General features: G+C 47.9%; 5 protein-coding genes across 5 annotated transcripts; 2 read left to right on the top strand and 3 right to left on the bottom strand.

Annotated features, from left to right (window-relative positions):
• Nucleotides 1-282: 282 nt before the first annotated feature.
• Nucleotides 283-1585, bottom strand: LOC140262500 (feather keratin 1-like). Its single transcript, XM_072356890.1, has 2 exons — nucleotides 1287-1585; nucleotides 283-307 (listed from the first exon to the last, which is right to left on the bottom strand). Exons 1-2 carry the CDS (start codon nucleotides 1583-1585, stop codon nucleotides 283-285), a joined length of 324 nt encoding a protein of 107 aa, XP_072212991.1.
• Nucleotides 1586-7164: 5579 nt separating this feature from the next.
• Nucleotides 7165-8467, bottom strand: LOC140262499 (feather keratin 1-like). The gene is made up of 2 exons (XM_072356888.1): nucleotides 8169-8467; nucleotides 7165-7189 (listed from the first exon to the last, which is right to left on the bottom strand). Exons 1-2 carry the CDS (start codon nucleotides 8465-8467, stop codon nucleotides 7165-7167), a joined length of 324 nt encoding a protein of 107 aa, XP_072212989.1.
• A 3207-nt stretch (nucleotides 8468-11674) lies between these two features.
• Nucleotides 11675-12407, top strand: LOC140262498 (feather keratin 1-like; the record flags this gene model as incomplete). Its single annotated transcript, XM_072356887.1, has 2 exons — nucleotides 11675-11797; nucleotides 12072-12407. Coding segments are annotated over 2 exons (459 nt in total), but the record flags the coding sequence as incomplete, so codon positions are not given.
• A 1575-nt stretch (nucleotides 12408-13982) lies between these two features.
• On the bottom strand, nucleotides 13983-15290 carry LOC140262497 (feather keratin 1-like). The gene is made up of 2 exons (XM_072356886.1): nucleotides 14992-15290; nucleotides 13983-14007 (listed from the first exon to the last, which is right to left on the bottom strand). Exons 1-2 carry the CDS (start codon nucleotides 15288-15290, stop codon nucleotides 13983-13985), a joined length of 324 nt encoding a protein of 107 aa, XP_072212987.1.
• A 3205-nt stretch (nucleotides 15291-18495) lies between these two features.
• LOC140262495 (feather keratin 1-like) lies at nucleotides 18496-19231 on the top strand (the record flags this gene model as incomplete). The annotated part of the gene is made up of 2 exons (XM_072356885.1): nucleotides 18496-18621; nucleotides 18896-19231. Coding segments are annotated over 2 exons (462 nt in total), but the record flags the coding sequence as incomplete, so codon positions are not given.
• Between the last annotated feature and the right edge of the window lie 1868 nt (nucleotides 19232-21099).

Genomic DNA, 21099 nt, shown 5'->3' with positions numbered 1-21099 from the left:
AGTTCTTTTCATTTGTCCTAGGCCTATTGTAATCTCAATATCACAGAGGGTGAGGAGTGACCAGGACTCTGGAGGGATCTTTTTTGTGTGCTGGGGACACTGCACTAGTTTATAGGGTCATTCAGGAGCTCTCCACAGAAGTGCAGCGTCCATCAGCAAAGGCAGCAGAGGCACTTGCAGACAAGAAAGGGGAGCTGCTGAATAGCCACAGGAAACAGCTGGCCACCATCACATAGGTTCTGCCAAGGCCCACTTGGAAGCTGGCTTGATACCGCACAGACCTCACGGCACGTACAGCTTGTCTACCCTGAAGAGCAGAGACCCAAAAGCTCAGCCAATGTAAAGATAATCTCTGCCAAAAAAATGAGACATCCTTTGACAACAAAAACACAAAAAGCATCCTGGAGTAGAAGAGCAGGAGTGTATCCAGGAGCTCAAGTGCTATGGCATTCTCACCCTGCTCACTTCTCACATGACTGAATTTGGAACAGTGTACTCAGATGTGGACTCTTTTAGAAGGAAGACATCCAGCGTGTAGAGCATGTTCTGCTGTGCTCTCATAAGAGGAAGAGTTTTCCGCCCTGGAAGCTACAGCCTCCACCTTCCTTGCTCCTACTGAGATGATCAGAAACAATTCAGAATAGCAAATCGTAGTCCCTGAACAACTTCAGATTTCTTTGTATTGTGATCATTGGCCTAGTGGAGGGTTACTCAACACCACTGCCCACGTCAATGAAAAACAGGACAAAAAGCACTGGTTGGTTCAAGTAAACACTCCTGAGCTGTCTTACCAGCTGTTCAAAACAACACTCAGAACCACTTCCAAGATTAACCGCAGAGAAACACCTCACTCCCCAGATATCATGGCACAACTTTTGCAGGGGCATATATAACACAGAGACAATGATTAAGATGCAGTCATATTTAATGAAACAAGAACATGGTGGTGGTTCGTGCAAGATTCACCACGAACAGATGACAGCCAGCAATGCCTGAAGCTGGTAGATAGACTGCCATCTGCCCAGCTGCCCTTTCCACAGAGGGAGAAGGACAGGCAGGTTCTGCCTACATGGGCTTGGTGAGAATGACTGTCCAGGAAAGCAGAAGTAGCAGTAATGGCAAAGGAAGGAAAAAATGAGATGGAGGAGGGGAAATGCAGACATGGATCAAAGATGTTGGTGTGATTGAGCTGGTTCCAGTGCTCTGTCTCAAGTCCCACAAAGACTTTGGGAACACCGAAGATCTTCCTCCAGGGACAGCAGCATTAATAGTAGCAGGGGACATACCTCCTGTTACTGAAGCGGCTGCCTAAGCCAGAGAGGCCAAAGCCTCCAGAGGAGATGGGCACACCCTCAGAGCTGAGGATGCTGCCAACGGCAGCGGAGGTGGAGGATCCCACGGCGGTGTTCTGCGGGAAGGAGCTGAGGATGGGTCCGGGCAGGGTCACCACCACGGGAGAGGGCTGGATGTAGACGTGGGAGTCCTGGCACTGCCTGACGCAGGGCTCGTTGCAGCTGTTGGCCAGCGGGGTGGGGCCGCAGGGCTGGCAGGGCAGGCGGGGCAGGCACTGGTCGAGGCAGGACATGTCTGCTGACTAGAGGGGCTCCTGTTGGGACAGAGGATCAGGAGGACACAAAACAGAGTGAGCAGCAGCCTGCCATTCCAGCAGGAACAAGCCAAGGCACGATGCTGGCTGAGGATACGGAGGCTATGTGAGGAAGCCCACGGTCTTCTCCTTCCTCACTGAATAGAAACAGACCGGAATAGCCAGGCACAAACAGGTCTGTACCTACACTGCTGCTCAGGAGACACCTCTGGCAAGACCCAACATCTCTCCGTGACGCATGTGCTGCCTTTTTCCCCTAACAGAACTGCCTGCTCTCCCAAAGCACAACATGACATGGAGGCACTTGTATGTGCAAAGAAATCCCAAAAGAAGAAGAGGTTGTGAAAGGGCTGTGGACTCACCTTGTTCCTAGGCAGATGGAGGCAAGTGGTGTGGATGACTGAGTGAGGACTTGGACCCGCATTTATACCACTCCTGCACTGCCCCAGGCTCACAATCACTGTGCACAGACTGTAATTATCCACAAGACTCACCTCTAATGCAAATTTTCACTCCTAATGGCACAGGTTGAGTTTGTGGTTTCTGTCAAGCCTGACAAATCATTTCCTTCTTTGTGACCTTCACTAATGGCTGTGGAAACACTTTTCACGTTCCACGATGAGAAGTACAAAGAGTTTCCCTGAAGAAACACATCACTGTGGCTTAAAGACACATCCCAGTGCTGGAGGGATTTTGGGCTGCAGGCACAGCACATGTATCTGATAAAATGACATGACCTTATTTGTAACAATCCTATCAGCAAGGAAGGCTTATCCTCCTGTCAGTGCAGCCATGTCCAGGACATTCAGAGCCTTCCTTCTCTGGAAACTCATTTTTCATCCTTGCTCATTACTCTGAAAATGTAGGTGGCAGTCCTGCTGCTTTCAAATGCCTTGGAACACAAAGGCAATTGTTCTGGGAACATGCTTGAATGTTTGCTTGACTGATGATTCCTCTCTCATAACAGTGCCTGGGGTCATCAACCAACCCATGCCATCAGCTATTTGATGCGAGTACAACATTGCCTTTCTGTGCCCTGTTATTACCCAAAAAGCCCCATGGAATCTGGTCTCTACGGTAGATAGCTGTGCTGGTTTTGTGGACAGAGCCTACATTCCCCTCTTCTCAGGGAAGGATTTTCCATGTTTGAGTAGGATTCTTCCCAGTGTGGTCTTCAGGCCTGCAAACAACACGCCTGCAGGGGAGGCGCCTCATGACAACAGGGTGGCTCATAGCCAATCCAAAATCAGATTCAAAATTGACATCTCTCAGGAGAGACCCTTGAGGATGCCTGGCTTCTATAGATATATTCCTGCACTATCAGAACATGTCCCAGCTGCCTCCATGTTTGCAGGGCAGGAAAGTGTTTTCCTCATGCACCAAGGATACTTTGCCTGCTTCTTGGTATAAAGGGAGAACTTACGTCACTACGTCCTTCTTGATCACCTCCAGTCCAAGAACATCCCCAGCTACCCAACAGGGTCAGGACCCAGCAGTCCTTGCTCATTAGAGGAGAGGACACATACCACTGCAACAGCGCTTACTTTTCACAAGGCTGAGGAAGGCACATTCAGACCATTCTTCAACAGCTTCACTATGATCATCTTAATGGGGGCAGCGTCAAAAGCCTAACTGAACTCCAGCGAGAATATATCCCGTTCTCTTCCCTGCCCACAACGCTTTGTATTTTACTGTAGACACTTCTCATCTTGGTCAGACCGTGATTTCTCCACAGTAAATCCATGCTGATTACTTCATCTGATATATTCACCCTTCATGTGACAGGAAACAATTCTCACAATGCTCTGCTACAGCAGCTCCATAGGACTTAGACGTACAGTCCTGTAGCTCCCTCGCTCCTCCTTGATCATCATAAACAGGACTGTCATGCACTTTTACCCAATACTTTGTGGCATTTTTCCTAGTCACCAACCTACGTCTATCAAGGCTGAGCTCTCCCTACGCACTCATGGGCGCATCTCATCAGGGGACAGATCACCCTAACGTGTTACAAATATCCAGTTTGTTCAAGATCTCCTTGTCCAAAAGGTACATCTTGATAGCAACCAGTTTTTACCCAAAAATAACCAACCAAAAAAAAAAAAAAAAAGCATGGCCTCTGAGCAATGGCGTTGTAAAGACAACTCACGCTGCTAAGAAAGAAACAAAGAACACAATCAGTGCCTCAATATTTTCAGTGCCCAATTAAGCAGTTCTCCCATTTCTATGAGGAGAACACTCACACGTTATTTATTTTCCTTTAACATTTAAGATCCTTGCAGAAGCCTTTTTTTTTCTCCATCATGAATTTTGCGAGACTCAATTGTATCACGCCTTTAGCTTCCTTCACGTCACTTCTGGTTGGGCAGACACAATGGCTGTATTCCTCTCAGATTACACATTTTTGCTACCACCCTGCAGAGGCTTCATAATACTGAGGCAGTGTTAGGCCAACAGTGTTTTCTTCCACAATACAGGCCTCCTGTCCCGTTCATCTGACGGCCTCTTTCTCAGGATACCTCACTCATGCACTTCAAGGAGGCGATCCTTGAGTATTAACCAGCTTCCTTGGGCCCCACTTCCCTCCAGGATCTTATCTCAGAATATTCGACAAAGCAAATTCCTGGAAAGGCCAAAGTCTGCTCTCCAGAAGTCAAAGGTTCTGAGCTTGCTGTGTTCTCTTTGCTGCCTTTAGGACACTGAACACCAGCGTTTCACAAACGCTGAAGCCAGCGTTGCATTTCAGATTCACATTCAACATAAGCCCACACGACTCAGCAGGATGGTATACTGAAAAACACCACTTCTCAGAGCTCCTCTATCATTTGCAGAAGGAAGCTAATGTCAGATCAGACAACAAAACTCCTGGTTGCTAATGGCCTGGCAAGTAGTCGGTCCAGCAGATACCACGGTGGCTGGACATTTGGAACTTGCTGCACCATGGCCAGTGAGTGGGGGATTAGGAAGAAGGGACGAGAGTCGGAACCATGGAAGCATGTGTGAAAGGAAATCACAGCTGTATGGTTTCACATTTTTGTGCTGTGAGGAAATGCATCGCTTCTAACAAAATGAGTTGCCAGCCATTCCTTGGATCTCTCACACACGCACCTGAAAGAAGTTACCCTGGCAAAATAGTCATGACAGGAATGAGGAAACGAAATGGCAGAGTTGACGGAATTTGTGCCATTAGGAAGGACTATTTGCATTTGAGGCATGACTCTTGGAAAATTACGGCTTGCTTAGAGTGACTGCTGGCCTGAGGAAGCACACAAGCAGTATAAAAGCGGGCCCATCTCCTCTCTCTCTCATCCATTCCTCTCTCCACCGCCTCCCTGGGAACAAGGTGAGTCCACAGCCCTTTCTCCAGCTCCTCTTCATCCGCAGTTTCTCTGATGTGTCTTGTCAGAGAAGTCTCCTGAGCCACAGGCAAGGGAGGATACTGAATGTGCCGGTCTGCCCTTTTCAGGGTCTGTGGCTAGATAAGGAAGGAGAAGATCATGGTCTTCCTTATACAGCTTCCAGATCCGCAGCCAACACTGTGCTCTGGATCTCCCCTAATAGGATCGCAGGCTGCTAATCACTCTCCCCTTCCTTTACATCACCCTCTGTCCCAACAGGAGCCTCTCCAGACACCAGACATGTCCTGCCTCGACCAGTGCCTTCCCCGCCTGCCCTGCCAGCCCTGCGGCCCCACCCCGCTGGCCAGCAGCTGCAACGAGCCCTGCGTCAGGCAGTGCCAGGACTCCCACGTCTACATCCAGCCCTCTCCCGTGGTGGTGACCCTGCCCGGACCCATCCTCAGCTCCTTCCCGCAGAACACCGCCGTGGGATCCTCCACCTCCGCTGCCGTTGGCAGCATCCTCAGCTCTGAGGGTGTGCCCATCTCCTCTGGAGGCTTTGGCCTCTCTGGCTTAGGCAGCCGCTTCAGTAGCAGGAGGTACTTCCCCTGCTAAAGCTATTGGCAGTGCCCTTGGACAAAGACCTCCCTGGACGCAGAAGTTGGTAGCAGTCCTGCAACAGAGCACTGCAATCTTGTTTTTAGAGGGTACAAGCAATGCCAACACCACTTGCAAAGGAACCGGTCCAGCATGAACTCTCAGAAAGCTTTGTCCATGTTTGCCTTTCCCCTCTTCTGCTCACTCCTTTTCCTCCTGATGCATTCTTTGTCACCCGTGCCCAAGTGGTCTGTTAACCCCAGGAATCCAAGCCAGGGAAAACATGATGGCCCATCTCTCTCTGTGGAAAAAGCAGATGGACAGCTGGTGGGACATCAACCATGGCCATAGTGCCGACTCAATCCCTGGTTATTCCTGCATGTTGACCACCCCTTGGAACAATTCTCTTCCTCTCTTTTGACTCAATAAATTTGTGGTGCAGATGAATGGTCTTGAAGTGTTCTTTTGTGTTGGCTTTTCCAAAGGAAGATGGCTATCTCAATGTGGTGCTGCACATGTCTCTTATTCAAGCAACCTGGAATGTCATGATAGCAAAAAAAATAAAATAAAATAATATAAAATAAAATAAAATAAAATAAAATAAAATAAAATAAAATAAAATAAAATAAAATAAAATAAAATAAAATAAAATAAAAAGTAAAATAAATAAATAAATAAATAAGAGTTAAAAAAAAAAAAAAGTACTCAGCAACCACGCTGTTACGTTTTCATCACAAAGGAATCTCATGACTGAGGACTGAAAGAGCTGCACTGCTCAATCAGCCATCACAATAGAAGTAAAACTGGTGTAAGAAGACCCAAAAGTCATATAAACAAATCGGAAAGTACACCATATGAACAACAACTGTAGGATCTTTCAAATCTTGCTATAGGAAGAGGACCTCTCTATCATCCCAAGTGCTTGCATCTCACATGTTGATAAACTGTTGCCAACCTTGAAGAAAACGAGCGTTCCCCCATGCCTATAAAGAACAGTATGCCATGGAATGAGACAGTGCTTTTCTGTGCAAGAGACAGATGTCAAAGACCCAAAATAAGAAACCCGTGACAACAGAGAACCACAGGTGTGCATCACATGGCTTCATCTGTGTGGCTACAGGGAGTACATGTGGCAGTGGGCTGAATAATCTGCATCAGCCCTAGAAGTCTGAGCAAAGGAACTGCACAGAAAATTAGTAACCAGAAGGTTCCAGTTTCTATTGGGTGGCTCCATAGAGTGAGTAGAAGGGCTATTCTTATGTTGTTCCTAATGAAAGGATTTCTTATTTCCATTTACATGTTTATGCGATGGATACTCTAATCGGGATCATTTGACAGGTGAGTTCTTTTCATTTGTCCTAGGCCTATTGTAATCTCAATATCACAGAGGGTGAGGAGTGACCAGGACTCTGGAGGGATCTTTTTTGTGTGCTGGGGACACTGCACTAGTTTATAGGGTCATTCAGGAGCTCTCCACAGAAGTGCAGCGTCCATCAGCAAAGGCAGCAGAGGCACTTGCAGACAAGAAAGGGGAGCTGCTGAATAGCCACAGGAAACAGCTGGCCACCATCACATAGGTTCTGCCAAGGCCCACTTGGAAGCTGGCTTGATACCGCACAGACCTCACGGCACGTACAGCTTGTCTACCCTGAAGAGCAGAGACCCAAAAGCTCAGCCAATGTAAAGATAATCTCTGCCAAAAAAATGAGACATCCTTTGACAACAAAAACACAAAAAGCATCCTGGAGTAGAAGAGCAGGAGTGTATCCAGGAGCTCAAGTGCTATGGCATTCTCACCCTGCTCACTTCTCACATGTCTGAATTTGGAACAGTGTACTCAGATGTGGACTCTTTTAGAAGGAAGACATCCAGCGTGTAGAGCATGTTCTGCTGTGCTCTCATAAGAGGAAGAGTTTTCCGCCCTGGAAGCTACAGCCTCCACCTTCCTTGCTCCTACTGAGATGATCAGAAACAATTCAGAATAGCAAATCGTAGTCCCTGAACAACTTCAGATTTCTTTGTATTGTGATCATTGGCCTAGTGGAGGGTTACTCAACACCACTGCCCACGTCAATGAAAAACAGGACAAAAAGCACTGGTTGGTTCAAGTAAACACTCCTGAGCTGTCTTACCAGCTGTTCAAAACAACACTCAGAACCACTTCCAAGATTAACCGCAGAGAAACACCTCACTCCCCAGATATCATGGCACAACTTTTGCAGGGGCATATATAACACAGAGACAATGATTAAGATGCAGTCATATTTAATGAAACAAGAACATGGTGGTGGTTCGTGCAAGATTCACCACGAACAGATGACAGCCAGCAATGCCTGAAGCTGGTAGATAGACTGCCATCTGCCCAGCTGCCCTTTCCACAGAGGGAGAAGGACAGGCAGGTCCTGCCTACATGGGCTTGGTGAGAATGACTGTCCAGGAAAGCAGAAGTAGCAGTAATGGCAAAGGAAGGAAAAAATGAGATGGAGGAGGGGAAATGCAGACATGGATCAAAGATGTTGGTGTGATTGAGCTGGTTCCAGTGCTCTGTCTCAAGTCCCACAAAGACTTTGGGAACACCGAAGATCTTCCTCCAGGGACAGCAGCATTAATAGTAGCAGGGGACATACCTCCTGTTACTGAAGCGGCTGCCTAAGCCAGAGAGGCCAAAGCCTCCAGAGGAGATGGGCACACCCTCAGAGCTGAGGATGCTGCCAACGGCAGCGGAGGTGGAGGATCCCACGGCGGTGTTCTGCGGGAAGGAGCTGAGGATGGGTCCGGGCAGGGTCACCACCACGGGAGAGGGCTGGATGTAGACGTGGGAGTCCTGGCACTGCCTGACGCAGGGCTCGTTGCAGCTGTTGGCCAGCGGGGTGGGGCCGCAGGGCTGGCAGGGCAGGCGGGGCAGGCACTGGTCGAGGCAGGACATGTCTGCTGACTAGAGGGGCTCCTGTTGGGACAGAGGATCAGGAGGACACAAAACAGAGTGAGCAGCAGCCTGCCATTCCAGCAGGAACAAGCCAAGGCACGATGCTGGCTGAGGATACGGAGGCTATGTGAGGAAGCCCACGGTCTTCTCCTTCCTCACTGAATAGAAACAGACCGGAATAGCCAGGCACAAACAGGTCTGTACCTACACTGCTGCTCAGGAGACACCTCTGGCAAGACCCAACATCTCTCCGTGACGCATGTGCTGCCTTTTTCCCCTAACAGAACTGCCTGCTCTCCCAAAGCACAACATGACATGGAGGCACTTGTATGTGCAAAGAAATCCCAAAAGAAGAAGAGGTTGTGAAAGGGCTGTGGACTCACCTTGTTCCTAGGCAGATGGAGGCAAGTGGTGTGGATGACTGAGTGAGGACTTGGACCCGCATTTATACCACTCCTGCACTGCCCCAGGCTCACAATCACTGTGCACAGACTGTAATTATCCACAAGACTCACCTCTAATGCAAATTTTCACTCCTAATGGCACAGGTTGAGTTTGTGGTTTCTGTCAAGCCTGACAAATCATTTCCTTCTTTGTGACCTTCACTAATGGCTGTGGAAACACTTTTCACGTTCCACGATGAGAAGTACAAAGAGTTTCCCTGAAGAAACACATCACTGTGGCTTAAAGACACATCCCAGTGCTGGAGGGATTTTGGGCTGCAGGCACAGCACATGTATCTGATAAAATGACATGACCTTATTTGTAACAATCCTATCAGCAAGGAAGGCTTATCCTCCTGTCAGTGCAGCCATGTCCAGGACATTCAGAGCCTTCCTTCTCTGGAAACTCATTTTTCATCCTTGCTCATTACTCTGAAAATGTAGGTGGCAGTCCTGCTGCTTTCAAATGCCTTGGAACACAAAGGCAATTGTTCTGGGAACATGCTTGAATGTTTGCTTGACTGATGATTCCTCTCTCATAACAGTGCCTGGGGTCATCAACCAACCCATGCCATCAGCTATTTGATGCGAGTACAACATTGCCTTTCTGTGCCCTGTTATTACCCAAAAAGCCCCATGGAATCTGGTCTCTACGGTAGATAGCTGTGCTGGTTTTGTGGACAGAGCCTACATTCCCCTCTTCTCAGGGAAGGATTTTCCATGTTTGAGTAGGATTCTTCCCAGTGTGGTCTTCAGGCCTGCAAACAACACGCCTGCAGGGGAGGCGCCTCATGACAACAGGGTGGCTCATAGCCAATCCAAAATCAGATTCAAAATTGACATCTCTCAGGAGAGACCCTTGAGGATGCCTGGCTTCTATAGATATATTCCTGCACTATCAGAACATGTCCCAGCTGCCTCCATGTTTGCAGGGCAGGAAAGTGTTTTCCTCATGCACCAAGGATACTTTGCCTGCTTCTTGGTATAAAGGGAGAACTTACGTCACTACGTCCTTCTTGATCACCTCCAGTCCAAGAACATCCCCAGCTACCCAACAGGGTCAGGACCCAGCAGTCCTTGCTCATTAGAGGAGAGGACACATACCACTGCAACAGCGCTTACTTTTCACAAGGCTGAGGAAGGCACATTCAGACCATTCTTCAACAGCTTCACTATGATCATCTTAATGGGGGCAGCGTCAAAAGCCTAACTGAACTCCAGCGAGAATATATCCCGTTCTCTTCCCTGCCCACAACGCTTTGTATTTTACTGTAGACACTTCTCATCTTGGTCAGACCGTGATTTCTCCACAGTAAATCCATGCTGATTACTTCATCTGATATATTCACCCTTCATGTGACAGGAAACAATTCTCACAATGCTCTGCTACAGCAGCTCCATAGGACTTAGACGTACAGTCCTGTAGCTCCCTCGCTCCTCCTTGATCATCATAAACAGGACTGTCATGCACTTTTACCCAATACTTTGTGGCATTTTTCCTAGTCACCAACCTACGTCTATCAAGGCTGAGCTCTCCCTACGCACTCATGGGCGCATCTCATCAGGGGACAGATCACCCTAACGTGTTACAAATATCCAGTTTGTTCAAGATCTCCTTGTCCAAAAGGTACATCTTGATAGCACCAGTTTTTCATCATGGCCTCTGAGCAATGGCGTTGTAAAGACAACTCACGCTGCTAAGAAAGAAACAAAGAACACAATCAGTGCCTCAATATTTTCAGTGCCCAATTAAGCAGTTCTCCCATTTCTATGAGGAGAACACTCACACGTTATTTATTTTCCTTTAACATTTAAGATCCTTGCAGAAGCCTTTTTTTTTCTCCATCATGAATTTTGCGAGACTCAATTGTATCACGCCTTTAGCTTCCTTCACGTCACTTCTGGTTGGGCAGACACAATGGCTGTATTCCTCTCAGATTACACATTTTTGCTACCACCCTGCAGAGGCTTCATAATACTGAGGCAGTGTTAGGCCAACAGTGTTTTCTTCCACAATACAGGCCTCCTGTCCCGTTCATCTGACGGCCTCTTTCTCAGGATACCTCACTCATGCACTTCAAGGAGGTGATCCTTGAGTATTAACCAGCTTCCTTGGGCCCCACTTCCCTCCAGGATCTTATCTCAGAATATTCGACAAAGCAAATTCCTGGAAAGGCCAAAGTCTGCTCTCCAGAAGTCAAAGGTTCTGAGCTTGCTGTGTTCTCTTTGCTGCCTTTAGGACACTGAACACCAGCGTTTCACAAACGCTGAAGCCAGCGTTGCATTTCAGATTCACATTCAACATAAGCCCACACGACTCAGCAGGATGGTATACTGAAAAACACCACTTCTCAGAGCTCCTCTATCATTTGCAGAAGGAAGCTAATGTCAGATCAGACAACAAAACTCCTGGTTGCTAATGGCCTGGCAAGTAGTCGGTCCAGCAGATACCACGGTGGCTGGACATTTGGAACTTGCTGCACCATGGCCAGTGAGTGGGGGATTAGGAAGAAGGGACGAGAGTCGGAACCATGGAAGCATGTGTGAAAGGAAATCACAGCTGTATGGTTTCACATTTTTGTGCTGTGAGGAAATGCATCGCTTCTAACAAAATGAGTTGCCAGCCATTCCTTGGATCTCTCACACACGCACCTGAAAGAAGTTACCCTGGCAAAATAGTCATGACAGGAATGAGGAAACGAAATGGCAGAGTTGACGGAATTTGTGCCATTAGGAAGGACTATTTGCATTTGAGGCATGACTCTTGGAAAATTACGGCTTGCTTAGAGTGACTGCTGGCCTGAGGAAGCACACAAGCAGTATAAAAGCGGGCCCATCTCCTCTCTCTCTCATCCATTCCTCTCTCCACCGCCTCCCTGGGAACAAGGTGAGTCCACAGCCCTTTCTCCAGCTCCTCTTCATCCGCAGTTTCTCTGATGTGTCTTGTCAGAGAAGTCTCCTGAGCCACAGGCAAGGGAGGATACTGAATGTGCCGGTCTGCCCTTTTCAGGGTCTGTGGCTAGATAAGGAAGGAGAAGATCATGGTCTTCCTTATACAGCTTCCAGATCCGCAGCCAACACTGTGCTCTGGATCTCCCCTAATAGGATCGCAGGCTGCTAATCACTCTCCCCTTCCTTTACATCACCCCCTGTCCCAACAGGAGCCTCTCCAGACACCAGACATGTCCTGCCTCGACCAGTGCCTTCCCCGCCTGCCCTGCCAGCCCTGCGGCCCCACCCCGCTGGCCAGCAGCTGCAACGAGCCCTGCGTCAGGCAGTGCCAGGACTCCAACGTCTACATCCAGCCCTCTCCCGTGGTGGTGACCCTGCCCGGACCCATCCTCAGCTCCTTCCCGCAGAACACCGCCGTGGGATCCTCCACCTCCGCTGCCGTTGGCAGCATCCTCAGCTCTGAGGGTGTGCCCATCTCCTCTGGAGGTTTTGGCCTCTCTGGCTTAGGCAGCCGCTTCAGTAGCAGGAGGTACTTCCCCTGCTAAAGCTATTGGCAGTGCCCTTGGACAAAGACCTCCCTGGACGCAGAAGTTGGTAGCAGTCCTGCAACAGAGCACTGCAATCTTGTTTTTAGAGGGTACAAGCAATGCCAACACCACTTGCAAAGGAACCGGTCCAGCATGAACTCTCAGAAAGCTTTGTCCATGTTTGCCTTTCCCCTCTTCTGCTCACTCCTTTTCCTCCTGATGCATTCTTTGTCACCCGTGCCCAAGTGGTCTGTTAACCCCAGGAATCCAAGCCAGGGAAAACATGATGGCCCATCTCTCTCTGTGGAAAAAGCAGATGGACAGCTGGTGGGACATCAACCATGGCCATAGTGCCGACTCAATCCCTGGTTATTCCTGCATGTTGACCACCCCTTGGAACAATTCTCTTCCTCTCTTTTGACTCAATAAATTTGTGGTGCAGATGAATGGTCTTGAAGTGTTCTTTTGTGTTGGCTTTTCCAAAGGAAGATGGCTATCTCAATGTGGTGCTGCACATGACTCTTATTCAAGCAACCTGGAATGTCATGATAGCAAAAAAAATAAAATAAAATAATATAAAATAAAATAAAATAAAATAAAATAAAATAAAATAAAATAAAGTAAAATAAATAAATAAATAAATGAGTAAAAAAAAAAAAAAAAAAAAAAAAGTAATCAGCAACCACGCTGTTACGTTTTCATCACAAAGGAATCTCATGACTGAGGACTGAAAGAGCTGCACTGCTCAATCAGCCATCACAATAGAAGTAAAACTGGTGTAAGAAGACCCAAAAGTCATATAAACAAATCGGAAAGTACACCATATGAACAGCAACTGTAGGATCTTTCAAATCTTGCTATAGGAAGAGGACCTCTCTATCATCCCAAGTGCTTGCATCTCACATGTTGATAAACTGTTGCCAACCTTGAAGAAAACGAGCGTTCCCCCATGCCTATAAAGAACAGTATGCCATGGAATGAGACAGTGCTTTTCTGTGCAAGAGACAGATGTCAAAGACCCAAAATAAGAAACCCGTGACAACAGAGAACCACAGGTGTGCAGCACATGGCTTCATCTGTGTGGCTAAAGGGAGTACATGTGGCAGTGGGCTGAATAATCTGCATCAGCCCTAGAAGTCTGAGCAAAGGAACTGCACAAAAAATTAGTAACCAGAAGGTTCCAGTTTCTATTGGGTGGCTCCATAGAGTGAGTAGAAGGGCTATTCTTATGTTGTTCCTAATGAAAGGATTTCTTATTTCCATTTACATGTTTATGCGATGGATACTCTAATCGGGATCATTTGACAGGTGAGTTCTTTTCATTTGTCCTAGGCCTATTGTAATCTCAATATCACAGAGGGTGAGGAGTGACCAGGACTCTGGAGGGATCTTTTTTGTGTGCTGGGGACACTGCACTAGTTTATAGGGTCATTCAGGAGCTCTCCACAGAAGTGCAGCGTCCATCAGCAAAGGCAGCAGAGGCACTTGCAGACAAGAAAGGGGAGCTGCTGAATAGCCACAGGAAACAGCTGGCCACCATCACATAGGTTCTGCCAAGGCCCACTTGGAAGCTGGCTTGATACCGCACAGACCTCACGGCACGTACAGCTTGTCTACCCTGAAGAGCAGAGACCCAAAAGCTCAGCCAATGTAAAGATAATCTCTGCCAAAAAAATGAGACATCCTTTGACAACAAAAACACAAAAAGCATCCTGGAGTAGAAGAGCAGGAGTGTATCCAGGAGCTCAAGTGCTATGGCATTCTCACCCTGCTCACTTCTCACATGTCTGAATTTGGAACAGTGTACTCAGATGTGGACTCTTTTAGAAGGAAGACATCCAGCGTGTAGAGCATGTTCTGCTGTGCTCTCATAAGAGGAAGAGTTTTCCGCCCTGGAAGCTACAGCCTCCACCTTCCTTGCTCCTACTGAGATGATCAGAAACAATTCAGAATAGCAAATCGTAGTCCCTGAACAACTTCAGATTTCTTTGTATTGTGATCATTGGCCTAGTGGAGGGTTACTCAACACCACACCACTGCCCACGTCAATGAAAAACAGGACAAAAAGCACTGGTTGGTTCAAGTAAACACTCCTGAGCTGTCTTACCAGCTGTTCAAAACAACACTCAGAACCACTTCCAAGATTAACCGCAGAGAAACACCTCACTCCCCAGATATCATGGCACAACTTTTGCAGGGGCATATATAACACAGAGACAATGATTAAGATGCAGTCATATTTAATGAAACAAGAACATGGTGGTGGTTCGTGCAAGATTCACCACGAACAGATGACAGCCAGCAATGCCTGAAGCTGGTAGATAGACTGCCATCTGCCCAGCTGCCCTTTCCACAGAGGGAGAAGGACAGGCAGGTCCTGCCTACATGGGCTTGGTGAGAATGACTGTCCAGGAAAGCAGAAGTAGCAGTAATGGCAAAGGAAGGAAAAAATGAGATGGAGGAGGGGAAATGCAGACATGGATCAAAGATGTTGGTGTGATTGAGCTGGTTCCAGTGCTCTGTCTCAAGTCCCACAAAGACTTTGGGAACACCGAAGATCTTCCTCCAGGGACAGCAGCATTAATAGTAGCAGGGGACATACCTCCTGCTACTGAAGCGGCTGCCTAAGCCAGAGAGGCCAAAGCCTCCAGAGGAGATGGGCACACCCTCAGAGCTGAGGATGCTGCCAACGGCAGCGGAGGTGGAGGATCCCACGGCGGTGTTCTGCGGGAAGGAGCTGAGGATGGGTCCGGGCAGGGTCACCACCACGGGAGAGGGCTGGATGTAGACGTGGGAGTCCTGGCACTGCCTGACGCAGGGCTCGTTGCAGCTGTTGGCCAGCGGGGTGGGGCCGCAGGGCTGGCAGGGCAGGCGGGGCAGGCACTGGTCGAGGCAGGACATGTCTGCTGACTAGAGGGGCTCCTGTTGGGACAGAGGATCAGGAGGACACAAAACAGAGTGAGCAGCAGCCTGCCATTCCAGCAGGAGCAAGCCAAGGCACGATGCTGGCTGAGGATACGGAGGCTATGTGAGGAAGCCCACGGTCTTCTCCTTCCTCACTGAATAGAAACAGACCGGAATAGCCAGGCACAAACAGGTCTGTACCTACACTGCTGCTCAGGAGACACCTCTGGCAAGACCCAACATCTCTCCGTGACGCATGTGCTGCCTTTTTCCCCTAACAGAACTGCCTGCTCTCCCAAAGCACAACATGACATGGAGGCACTTGTATGTGCAAAGAAATCCCAAAAGAAGAAGAGGTTGTGAAAGGGCTGTGGACTCACCTTGTTCCTAGGCAGATGGAGGCAAGTGGTGTGGATGACTGAGTGAGGACTTGGACCCGCATTTATACCACTCCTGCACTGCCCCAGGCTCACAATCACTGTGCGCAGACTGTAATTATCCACAAGACTCACCTCTAATGCAAATTTTCACTCCTAATGGCACAGGTTGAGTTTGTGGTTTCTGTCAAGCCTGACAAATCATTTCCTTCTTTGTGACCTTCACTAATTGGCTGTGGAAACACTTTTCACGTTCCACGATGAGAAGTACAAAGAGTTTCCCTGAAGAAACACATCACTGTGGCTTAAAGACACATCCCAGTGCTGGAGGGATTTTGGGCTGCAGGCACAGCACATGTATCTGATAAAATGACATGACCTTATTTGTAACAATCCTATCAGCAAGGAAGGCTTATCCTCCTGTCAGTGCAGCCATGTCCAGGACATTCAGAGCCTTCCTTCTCTGGAAACTCATTTTTCATCCTTGCTCATTACTCTGAAAATGTAGGTGGCAGTCCTGCTGCTTTCAAATGCCTTGGAACACAAAGGCAATTGTTCTGGGAACATGCTTGAATGTTTGCTTGACTGATGATTCCTCTCTCATAACAGTGCCTGGGGTCATCAACCAACCCATGCCATCAGCTATTTGATGCGAGTACAACATTGCCTTTCTGTGCCCTGTTATTACCCAAAAAGCCCCATGGAATCTGGTCTCTACGGTAGATAGCTGTGCTGGTTTTGTGGACAGAGCCTACATTCCCCTCTTCTCAGGGAAGGATTTTCCATGTTTGAGTAGGATTCTTCCCAGTGTGGTCTTCAGGCCTGCAAACAACACGCCTGCAGGGGAGGCGCCTCATGACAACAGGGTGGCTCATAGCCAATCCAAAATCAGATTCAAAATTGACATCTCTCAGGAGAGACCCTTGAGGATGCCTGGCTTCTATAGATATATTCCTGCACTATCAGAACATGTCCCAGCTGCCTCCATGTTTGCAGGGCAGGAAAGTGTTTTCCTCATGCACCAAGGATACTTTGCCTGCTTCTTGGTATAAAGGGAGAACTTACGTCACTACGTCCTTCTTGATCACCTCCAGTCCAAGAACATCCCCAGCTACCCAACAGGGTCAGGACCCAGCAGTCCTTGCTCATTAGAGGAGAGGACACATACCACTGCAACAGCGCTTACTTTTCACAAGGCTGAGGAAGGCACATTCAGACCATTCTTCAACAGCTTCACTATGATCATCTTAATGGGGGCAGCGTCAAAAGCCTAACTGAACTCCAGCGAGAATATATCCCGTTCTCTTCCCTGCCCACAACGCTTTGTATTTTACTGTAGACACTTCTCATCTTGGTCAGACCGTGATTTCTCCACAGTAAATCCATGCTGATTACTTCATCTGATATATTCACCCTTCATGTGACAGGAAACAATTCTCACAATGCTCTGCTACAGCAGCTCCATAGGACTTAGACGTACAGTCCTGTAGCTCCCTCGCTCCTCCTTGATCATCATAAACAGGACTGTCATGCACTTTTACCCAATACTTTGTGGCATTTTTCCTAGTCACCAACCTACGTCTATCAAGGCTGAGCTCTCCCTACGCACTCATGGGCGCATCTCATCAGGGGACAGATCACCCTAACGTGTTACAAATATCCAGTTTGTTCAAGATCTCCTTGTCCAAAAGGTACATCTTGATAGCACCAGTTTTTCATCATGGCCTCTGAGCAATGGCGTTGTAAAGACAACTCACGCTGCTAAGAAAGAAACAAAGAACACAATCAGTGCCTCAATATTTTCAGTGCCCAATTAAGCAGTTCTCCCATTTCTATGAGGAGAACACTCACACGTTATTTATTTTCCTTTAACATTTAAGATCCTTGCAGAAGCCTTTTTTTTTCTCCATCATGAATTTTGCGAGACTCAATTGTATCACGCCTTTAGCTTCCTTCACGTCACTTCTGGTTGGGCAGACACAATGGCTGTATTCCTCTCAGATTACACATTTTTGCTACCACCCTGCAGAGGCTTCATAATACTGAGGCAGTGTTAGGCCAACAGTGTTTTCTTCCACAATACAGGCCTCCTGTCCCGTTCATCTGACGGCCTCTTTCTCAGGATACCTCACTCATGCACTTCAAGGAGGTGATCCTTGAGTATTAACCAGCTTCCTTGGGCCCCACTTCCCTCCAGGATCTTATCTCAGAATATTCGACAAAGCAAATTCCTGGAAAGGCCAAAGTCTGCTCTCCAGAAGTCAAAGGTTCTGAGCTTGCTGTGTTCTCTTTGCTGCCTTTAGGACACTGAACACCAGCGTTTCACAAACGCTGAAGCCAGCGTTGCATTTCAGATTCACATTCAACATAAGCCCACACGACTCAGCAGGATGGTATACTGAAAAACACCACTTCTCAGAGCTCCTCTATCATTTGCAGAAGGAAGCTAATGTCAGATCAGACAACAAAACTCCTGGTTGCTAATGGCCTGGCAAGTAGTCGGTCCAGCAGATACCACGGTGGCTGGACATTTGGAACTTGCTGCACCATGGCCAGTGAGTGGGGGATTAGGAAGAAGGGACGAGAGTCGGAACCATGGAAGCATGTGTGAAAGGAAATCACAGCTGTATGGTTTCACATTTTTGTGCTGTGAGGAAATGCATCGCTTCTAACAAAATGAGTTGCCAGCCATTCCTTGGATCTCTCACACACGCACCTGAAAGAAGTTACCCTGGCAAAATAGTCATGACAGGAATGAGGAAACGAAATGGCAGAGTTGACGGAATTTGTGCCATTAGGAAGGACTATTTGCATTTGAGGCATGACTCTTGGAAAATTACGGCTTGCTTAGAGTGACTGCTGGCCTGAGGAAGCACACAAGCAGTATAAAAGCGGGCCCATCTCCTCTCTCTCTCATCCATTCCTCTCTCCACCGCCTCCCTGGGAACAAGGTGAGTCCACAGCCCTTTCTCCAGCTCCTCTTCATCCGCAGTTTCTCTGATGTGTCTTGTCAGAGAAGTCTCCTGAGCCACAGGCAAGGGAGGATACTGAATGTGCCGGTCTGCCCTTTTCAGGGTCTGTGGCTAGATAAGGAAGGAGAAGATCATGGTCTTCCTTATACAGCTTCCAGATCCGCAGCCAACACTGTGCTCTGGATCTCCCCTAATAGGATCGCAGGCTGCTAATCACTCTCCCCTTCCTTTACATCACCCCCTGTCCCAACAGGAGCCTCTCCAGACACCAGACATGTCCTGCCTCGACCAGTGCCTTCCCCGCCTGCCCTGCCAGCCCTGCGGCCCCACCCCGCTGGCCAGCAGCTGCAACGAGCCCTGCGTCAGGCAGTGCCAGGACTCCAACGTCTACATCCAGCCCTCTCCCGTGGTGGTGACCCTGCCCGGACCCATCCTCAGCTCCTTCCCGCAGAACACCGCCGTGGGATCCTCCACCTCCGCTGCCGTTGGCAGCATCCTCAGCTCTGAGGGTGTGCCCATCTCCTCTGGAGGTTTTGGCCTCTCTGGCTTAGGCAGCCGCTTCAGTAGCAGGAGGTACTTCCCCTGCTAAAGCTATTGGCAGTGCCCTTGGACAAAGACCTCCCTGGACGCAGAAGTTGGTAGCAGTCCTGCAACAGAGCACTGCAATCTTGTTTTTAGAGGGTACAAGCAATGCCAACACCACTTGCAAAGGAACCGGTCCAGCATGAACTCTCAGAAAGCTTTGTCCATGTTTGCCTTTCCCCTCTTCTGCTCACTCCTTTTCCTCCTGATGCATTCTTTGTCACCCGTGCCCAAGTGGTCTGTTAACCCCAGGAATCCAAGCCAGGGAAAACATGATGGCCCATCTCTCTCTGTGGAAAAAGCAGATGGACAGCTGGTGGGACATCAACCATGGCCATAGTGCCGACTCAATCCCTGGTTATTCCTGCATGTTGACCACCCCTTGGAACAATTCTCTTCCTCTCTTTTGACTCAATAAATTTGTGGTGCAGATGAATGGTCTTGAAGTGTTCTTTTGTGTTGGCTTTTCCAAAGGAAGATGGCTATCTCAATGTGGTGCTGCACATGACTCTTATTCAAGCAACCTGGAATGTCATGATAGCAAAAAAAATAAAATAAAATAATATAAAATAAAATAAAATAAAATAAAATAAAATAAAATAAAATAAAGTAAAATAAATAAATAAATAAATGAGTAAAAAAAAAAAAAAAAAAAAAAAAGTAATCAGCAACCACGCTGTTACGTTTTCATCACAAAGGAATCTCATGACTGAGGACTGAAAGAGCTGCACTGCTCAATCAGCCATCACAATAGAAGTAAAACTGGTGTAAGAAGACCCAAAAGTCATATAAACAAATCGGAAAGTACACCATATGAACAGCAACTGTAGGATCTTTCAAATCTTGCTATAGGAAGAGGACCTCTCTATCATCCCAAGTGCTTGCATCTCACATGTTGATAAACTGTTGCCAACCTTGAAGAAAACGAGCGTTCCCCCATGCCTATAAAGAACAGTATGCCATGGAATGAGACAGTGCTTTTCTGTGCAAGAGACAGATGTCAAAGACCCAAAATAAGAAACCCGTGACAACAGAGAACCACAGGTGTGCAGCACATGGCTTCATCTGTGTGGCTAAAGGGAGTACATGTGGCAGTGGGCTGAATAATCTGCATCAGCCCTAGAAGTCTGAGCAAAGGAACTGCACAAAAAATTAGTAACCAGAAGGTTCCAGTTTCTATTGGGTGGCTCCATAGAGTGAGTAGAAGGGCTATTCTTATGTTGTTCCTAATGAAAGGATTTCTTATTTCCATTTACATGTTTATGCGATGGATACTCTAATCGGGATCATTTGACAGGTGAGTTCTTTTCATTTGTCCTAGGCCTATTGTAATCTCAATATCACAGAGGGTGAGGAGTGACCAGGACTCTGGAGGGATCTTTTTTGTGTGCTGGGGACACTGCACTAGTTTATAGGGTCATTCAGGAGCTCTCCACAGAAGTGCAGCGTCCATCAGCAAAGGCAGCAGAGGCACTTGCAGACAAGAAAGGGGAGCTGCTGAATAGCCACAGGAAACAGCTGGCCACCATCACATAGGTTCTGCCAAGGCCCACTTGGAAGCTGGCTTGATACCGCACAGACCTCACGGCACGTACAGCTTGTCTACCCTGAAGAGCAGAGACCCAAAAGCTCAGCCAATGTAAAGATAATCTCTGCCAAAAAAATGAGACATCCTTTGACAACAAAAACACAAAAAGCATCCTGGAGTAGAAGAGCAGGAGTGTATCCAGGAGCTCAAGTGCTATGGCATTCTCACCCTGCTCACTTCTCACATGTCTGAATTTGGAACAGTGTACTCAGATGTGGACTCTTTTAGAAGGAAGACATCCAGCGTGTAGAGCATGTTCTGCTGTGCTCTCATAAGAGGAAGAGTTT

The sequence above is a fragment of the Excalfactoria chinensis genome, chromosome 24 (genome assembly GCF_039878825.1).
Source record: "Excalfactoria chinensis isolate bCotChi1 chromosome 24, bCotChi1.hap2, whole genome shotgun sequence".
Classification (NCBI taxonomy): Eukaryota; Metazoa; Chordata; class Aves; order Galliformes; family Phasianidae; genus Excalfactoria; species Excalfactoria chinensis.
This window is presented reverse-complemented; position numbering and strand designations above follow the sequence as displayed.

Coding starts and splice junctions, on each gene's coding strand:
- LOC140262497 (XM_072356886.1), bottom strand. CDS start 15,290: ATGTCCTGCCTCGACCAGTGCCTGCCCCGCCTGCCCTGCCAGCCCTGC. Junction 14,008..14,991: donor AGCCGCTTCAGTAGCAGGAG/GTATGTCCCCTG, acceptor TCTGCTCTTCAG/GGTAGACAAGCTGTACGTGC.
- LOC140262500 (XM_072356890.1), bottom strand. CDS start 1,585: ATGTCCTGCCTCGACCAGTGCCTGCCCCGCCTGCCCTGCCAGCCCTGC. Junction 308..1,286: donor AGCCGCTTCAGTAACAGGAG/GTATGTCCCCTG, acceptor TCTGCTCTTCAG/GGTAGACAAGCTGTACGTGC.
- LOC140262499 (XM_072356888.1), bottom strand. CDS start 8,467: ATGTCCTGCCTCGACCAGTGCCTGCCCCGCCTGCCCTGCCAGCCCTGC. Junction 7,190..8,168: donor AGCCGCTTCAGTAACAGGAG/GTATGTCCCCTG, acceptor TCTGCTCTTCAG/GGTAGACAAGCTGTACGTGC.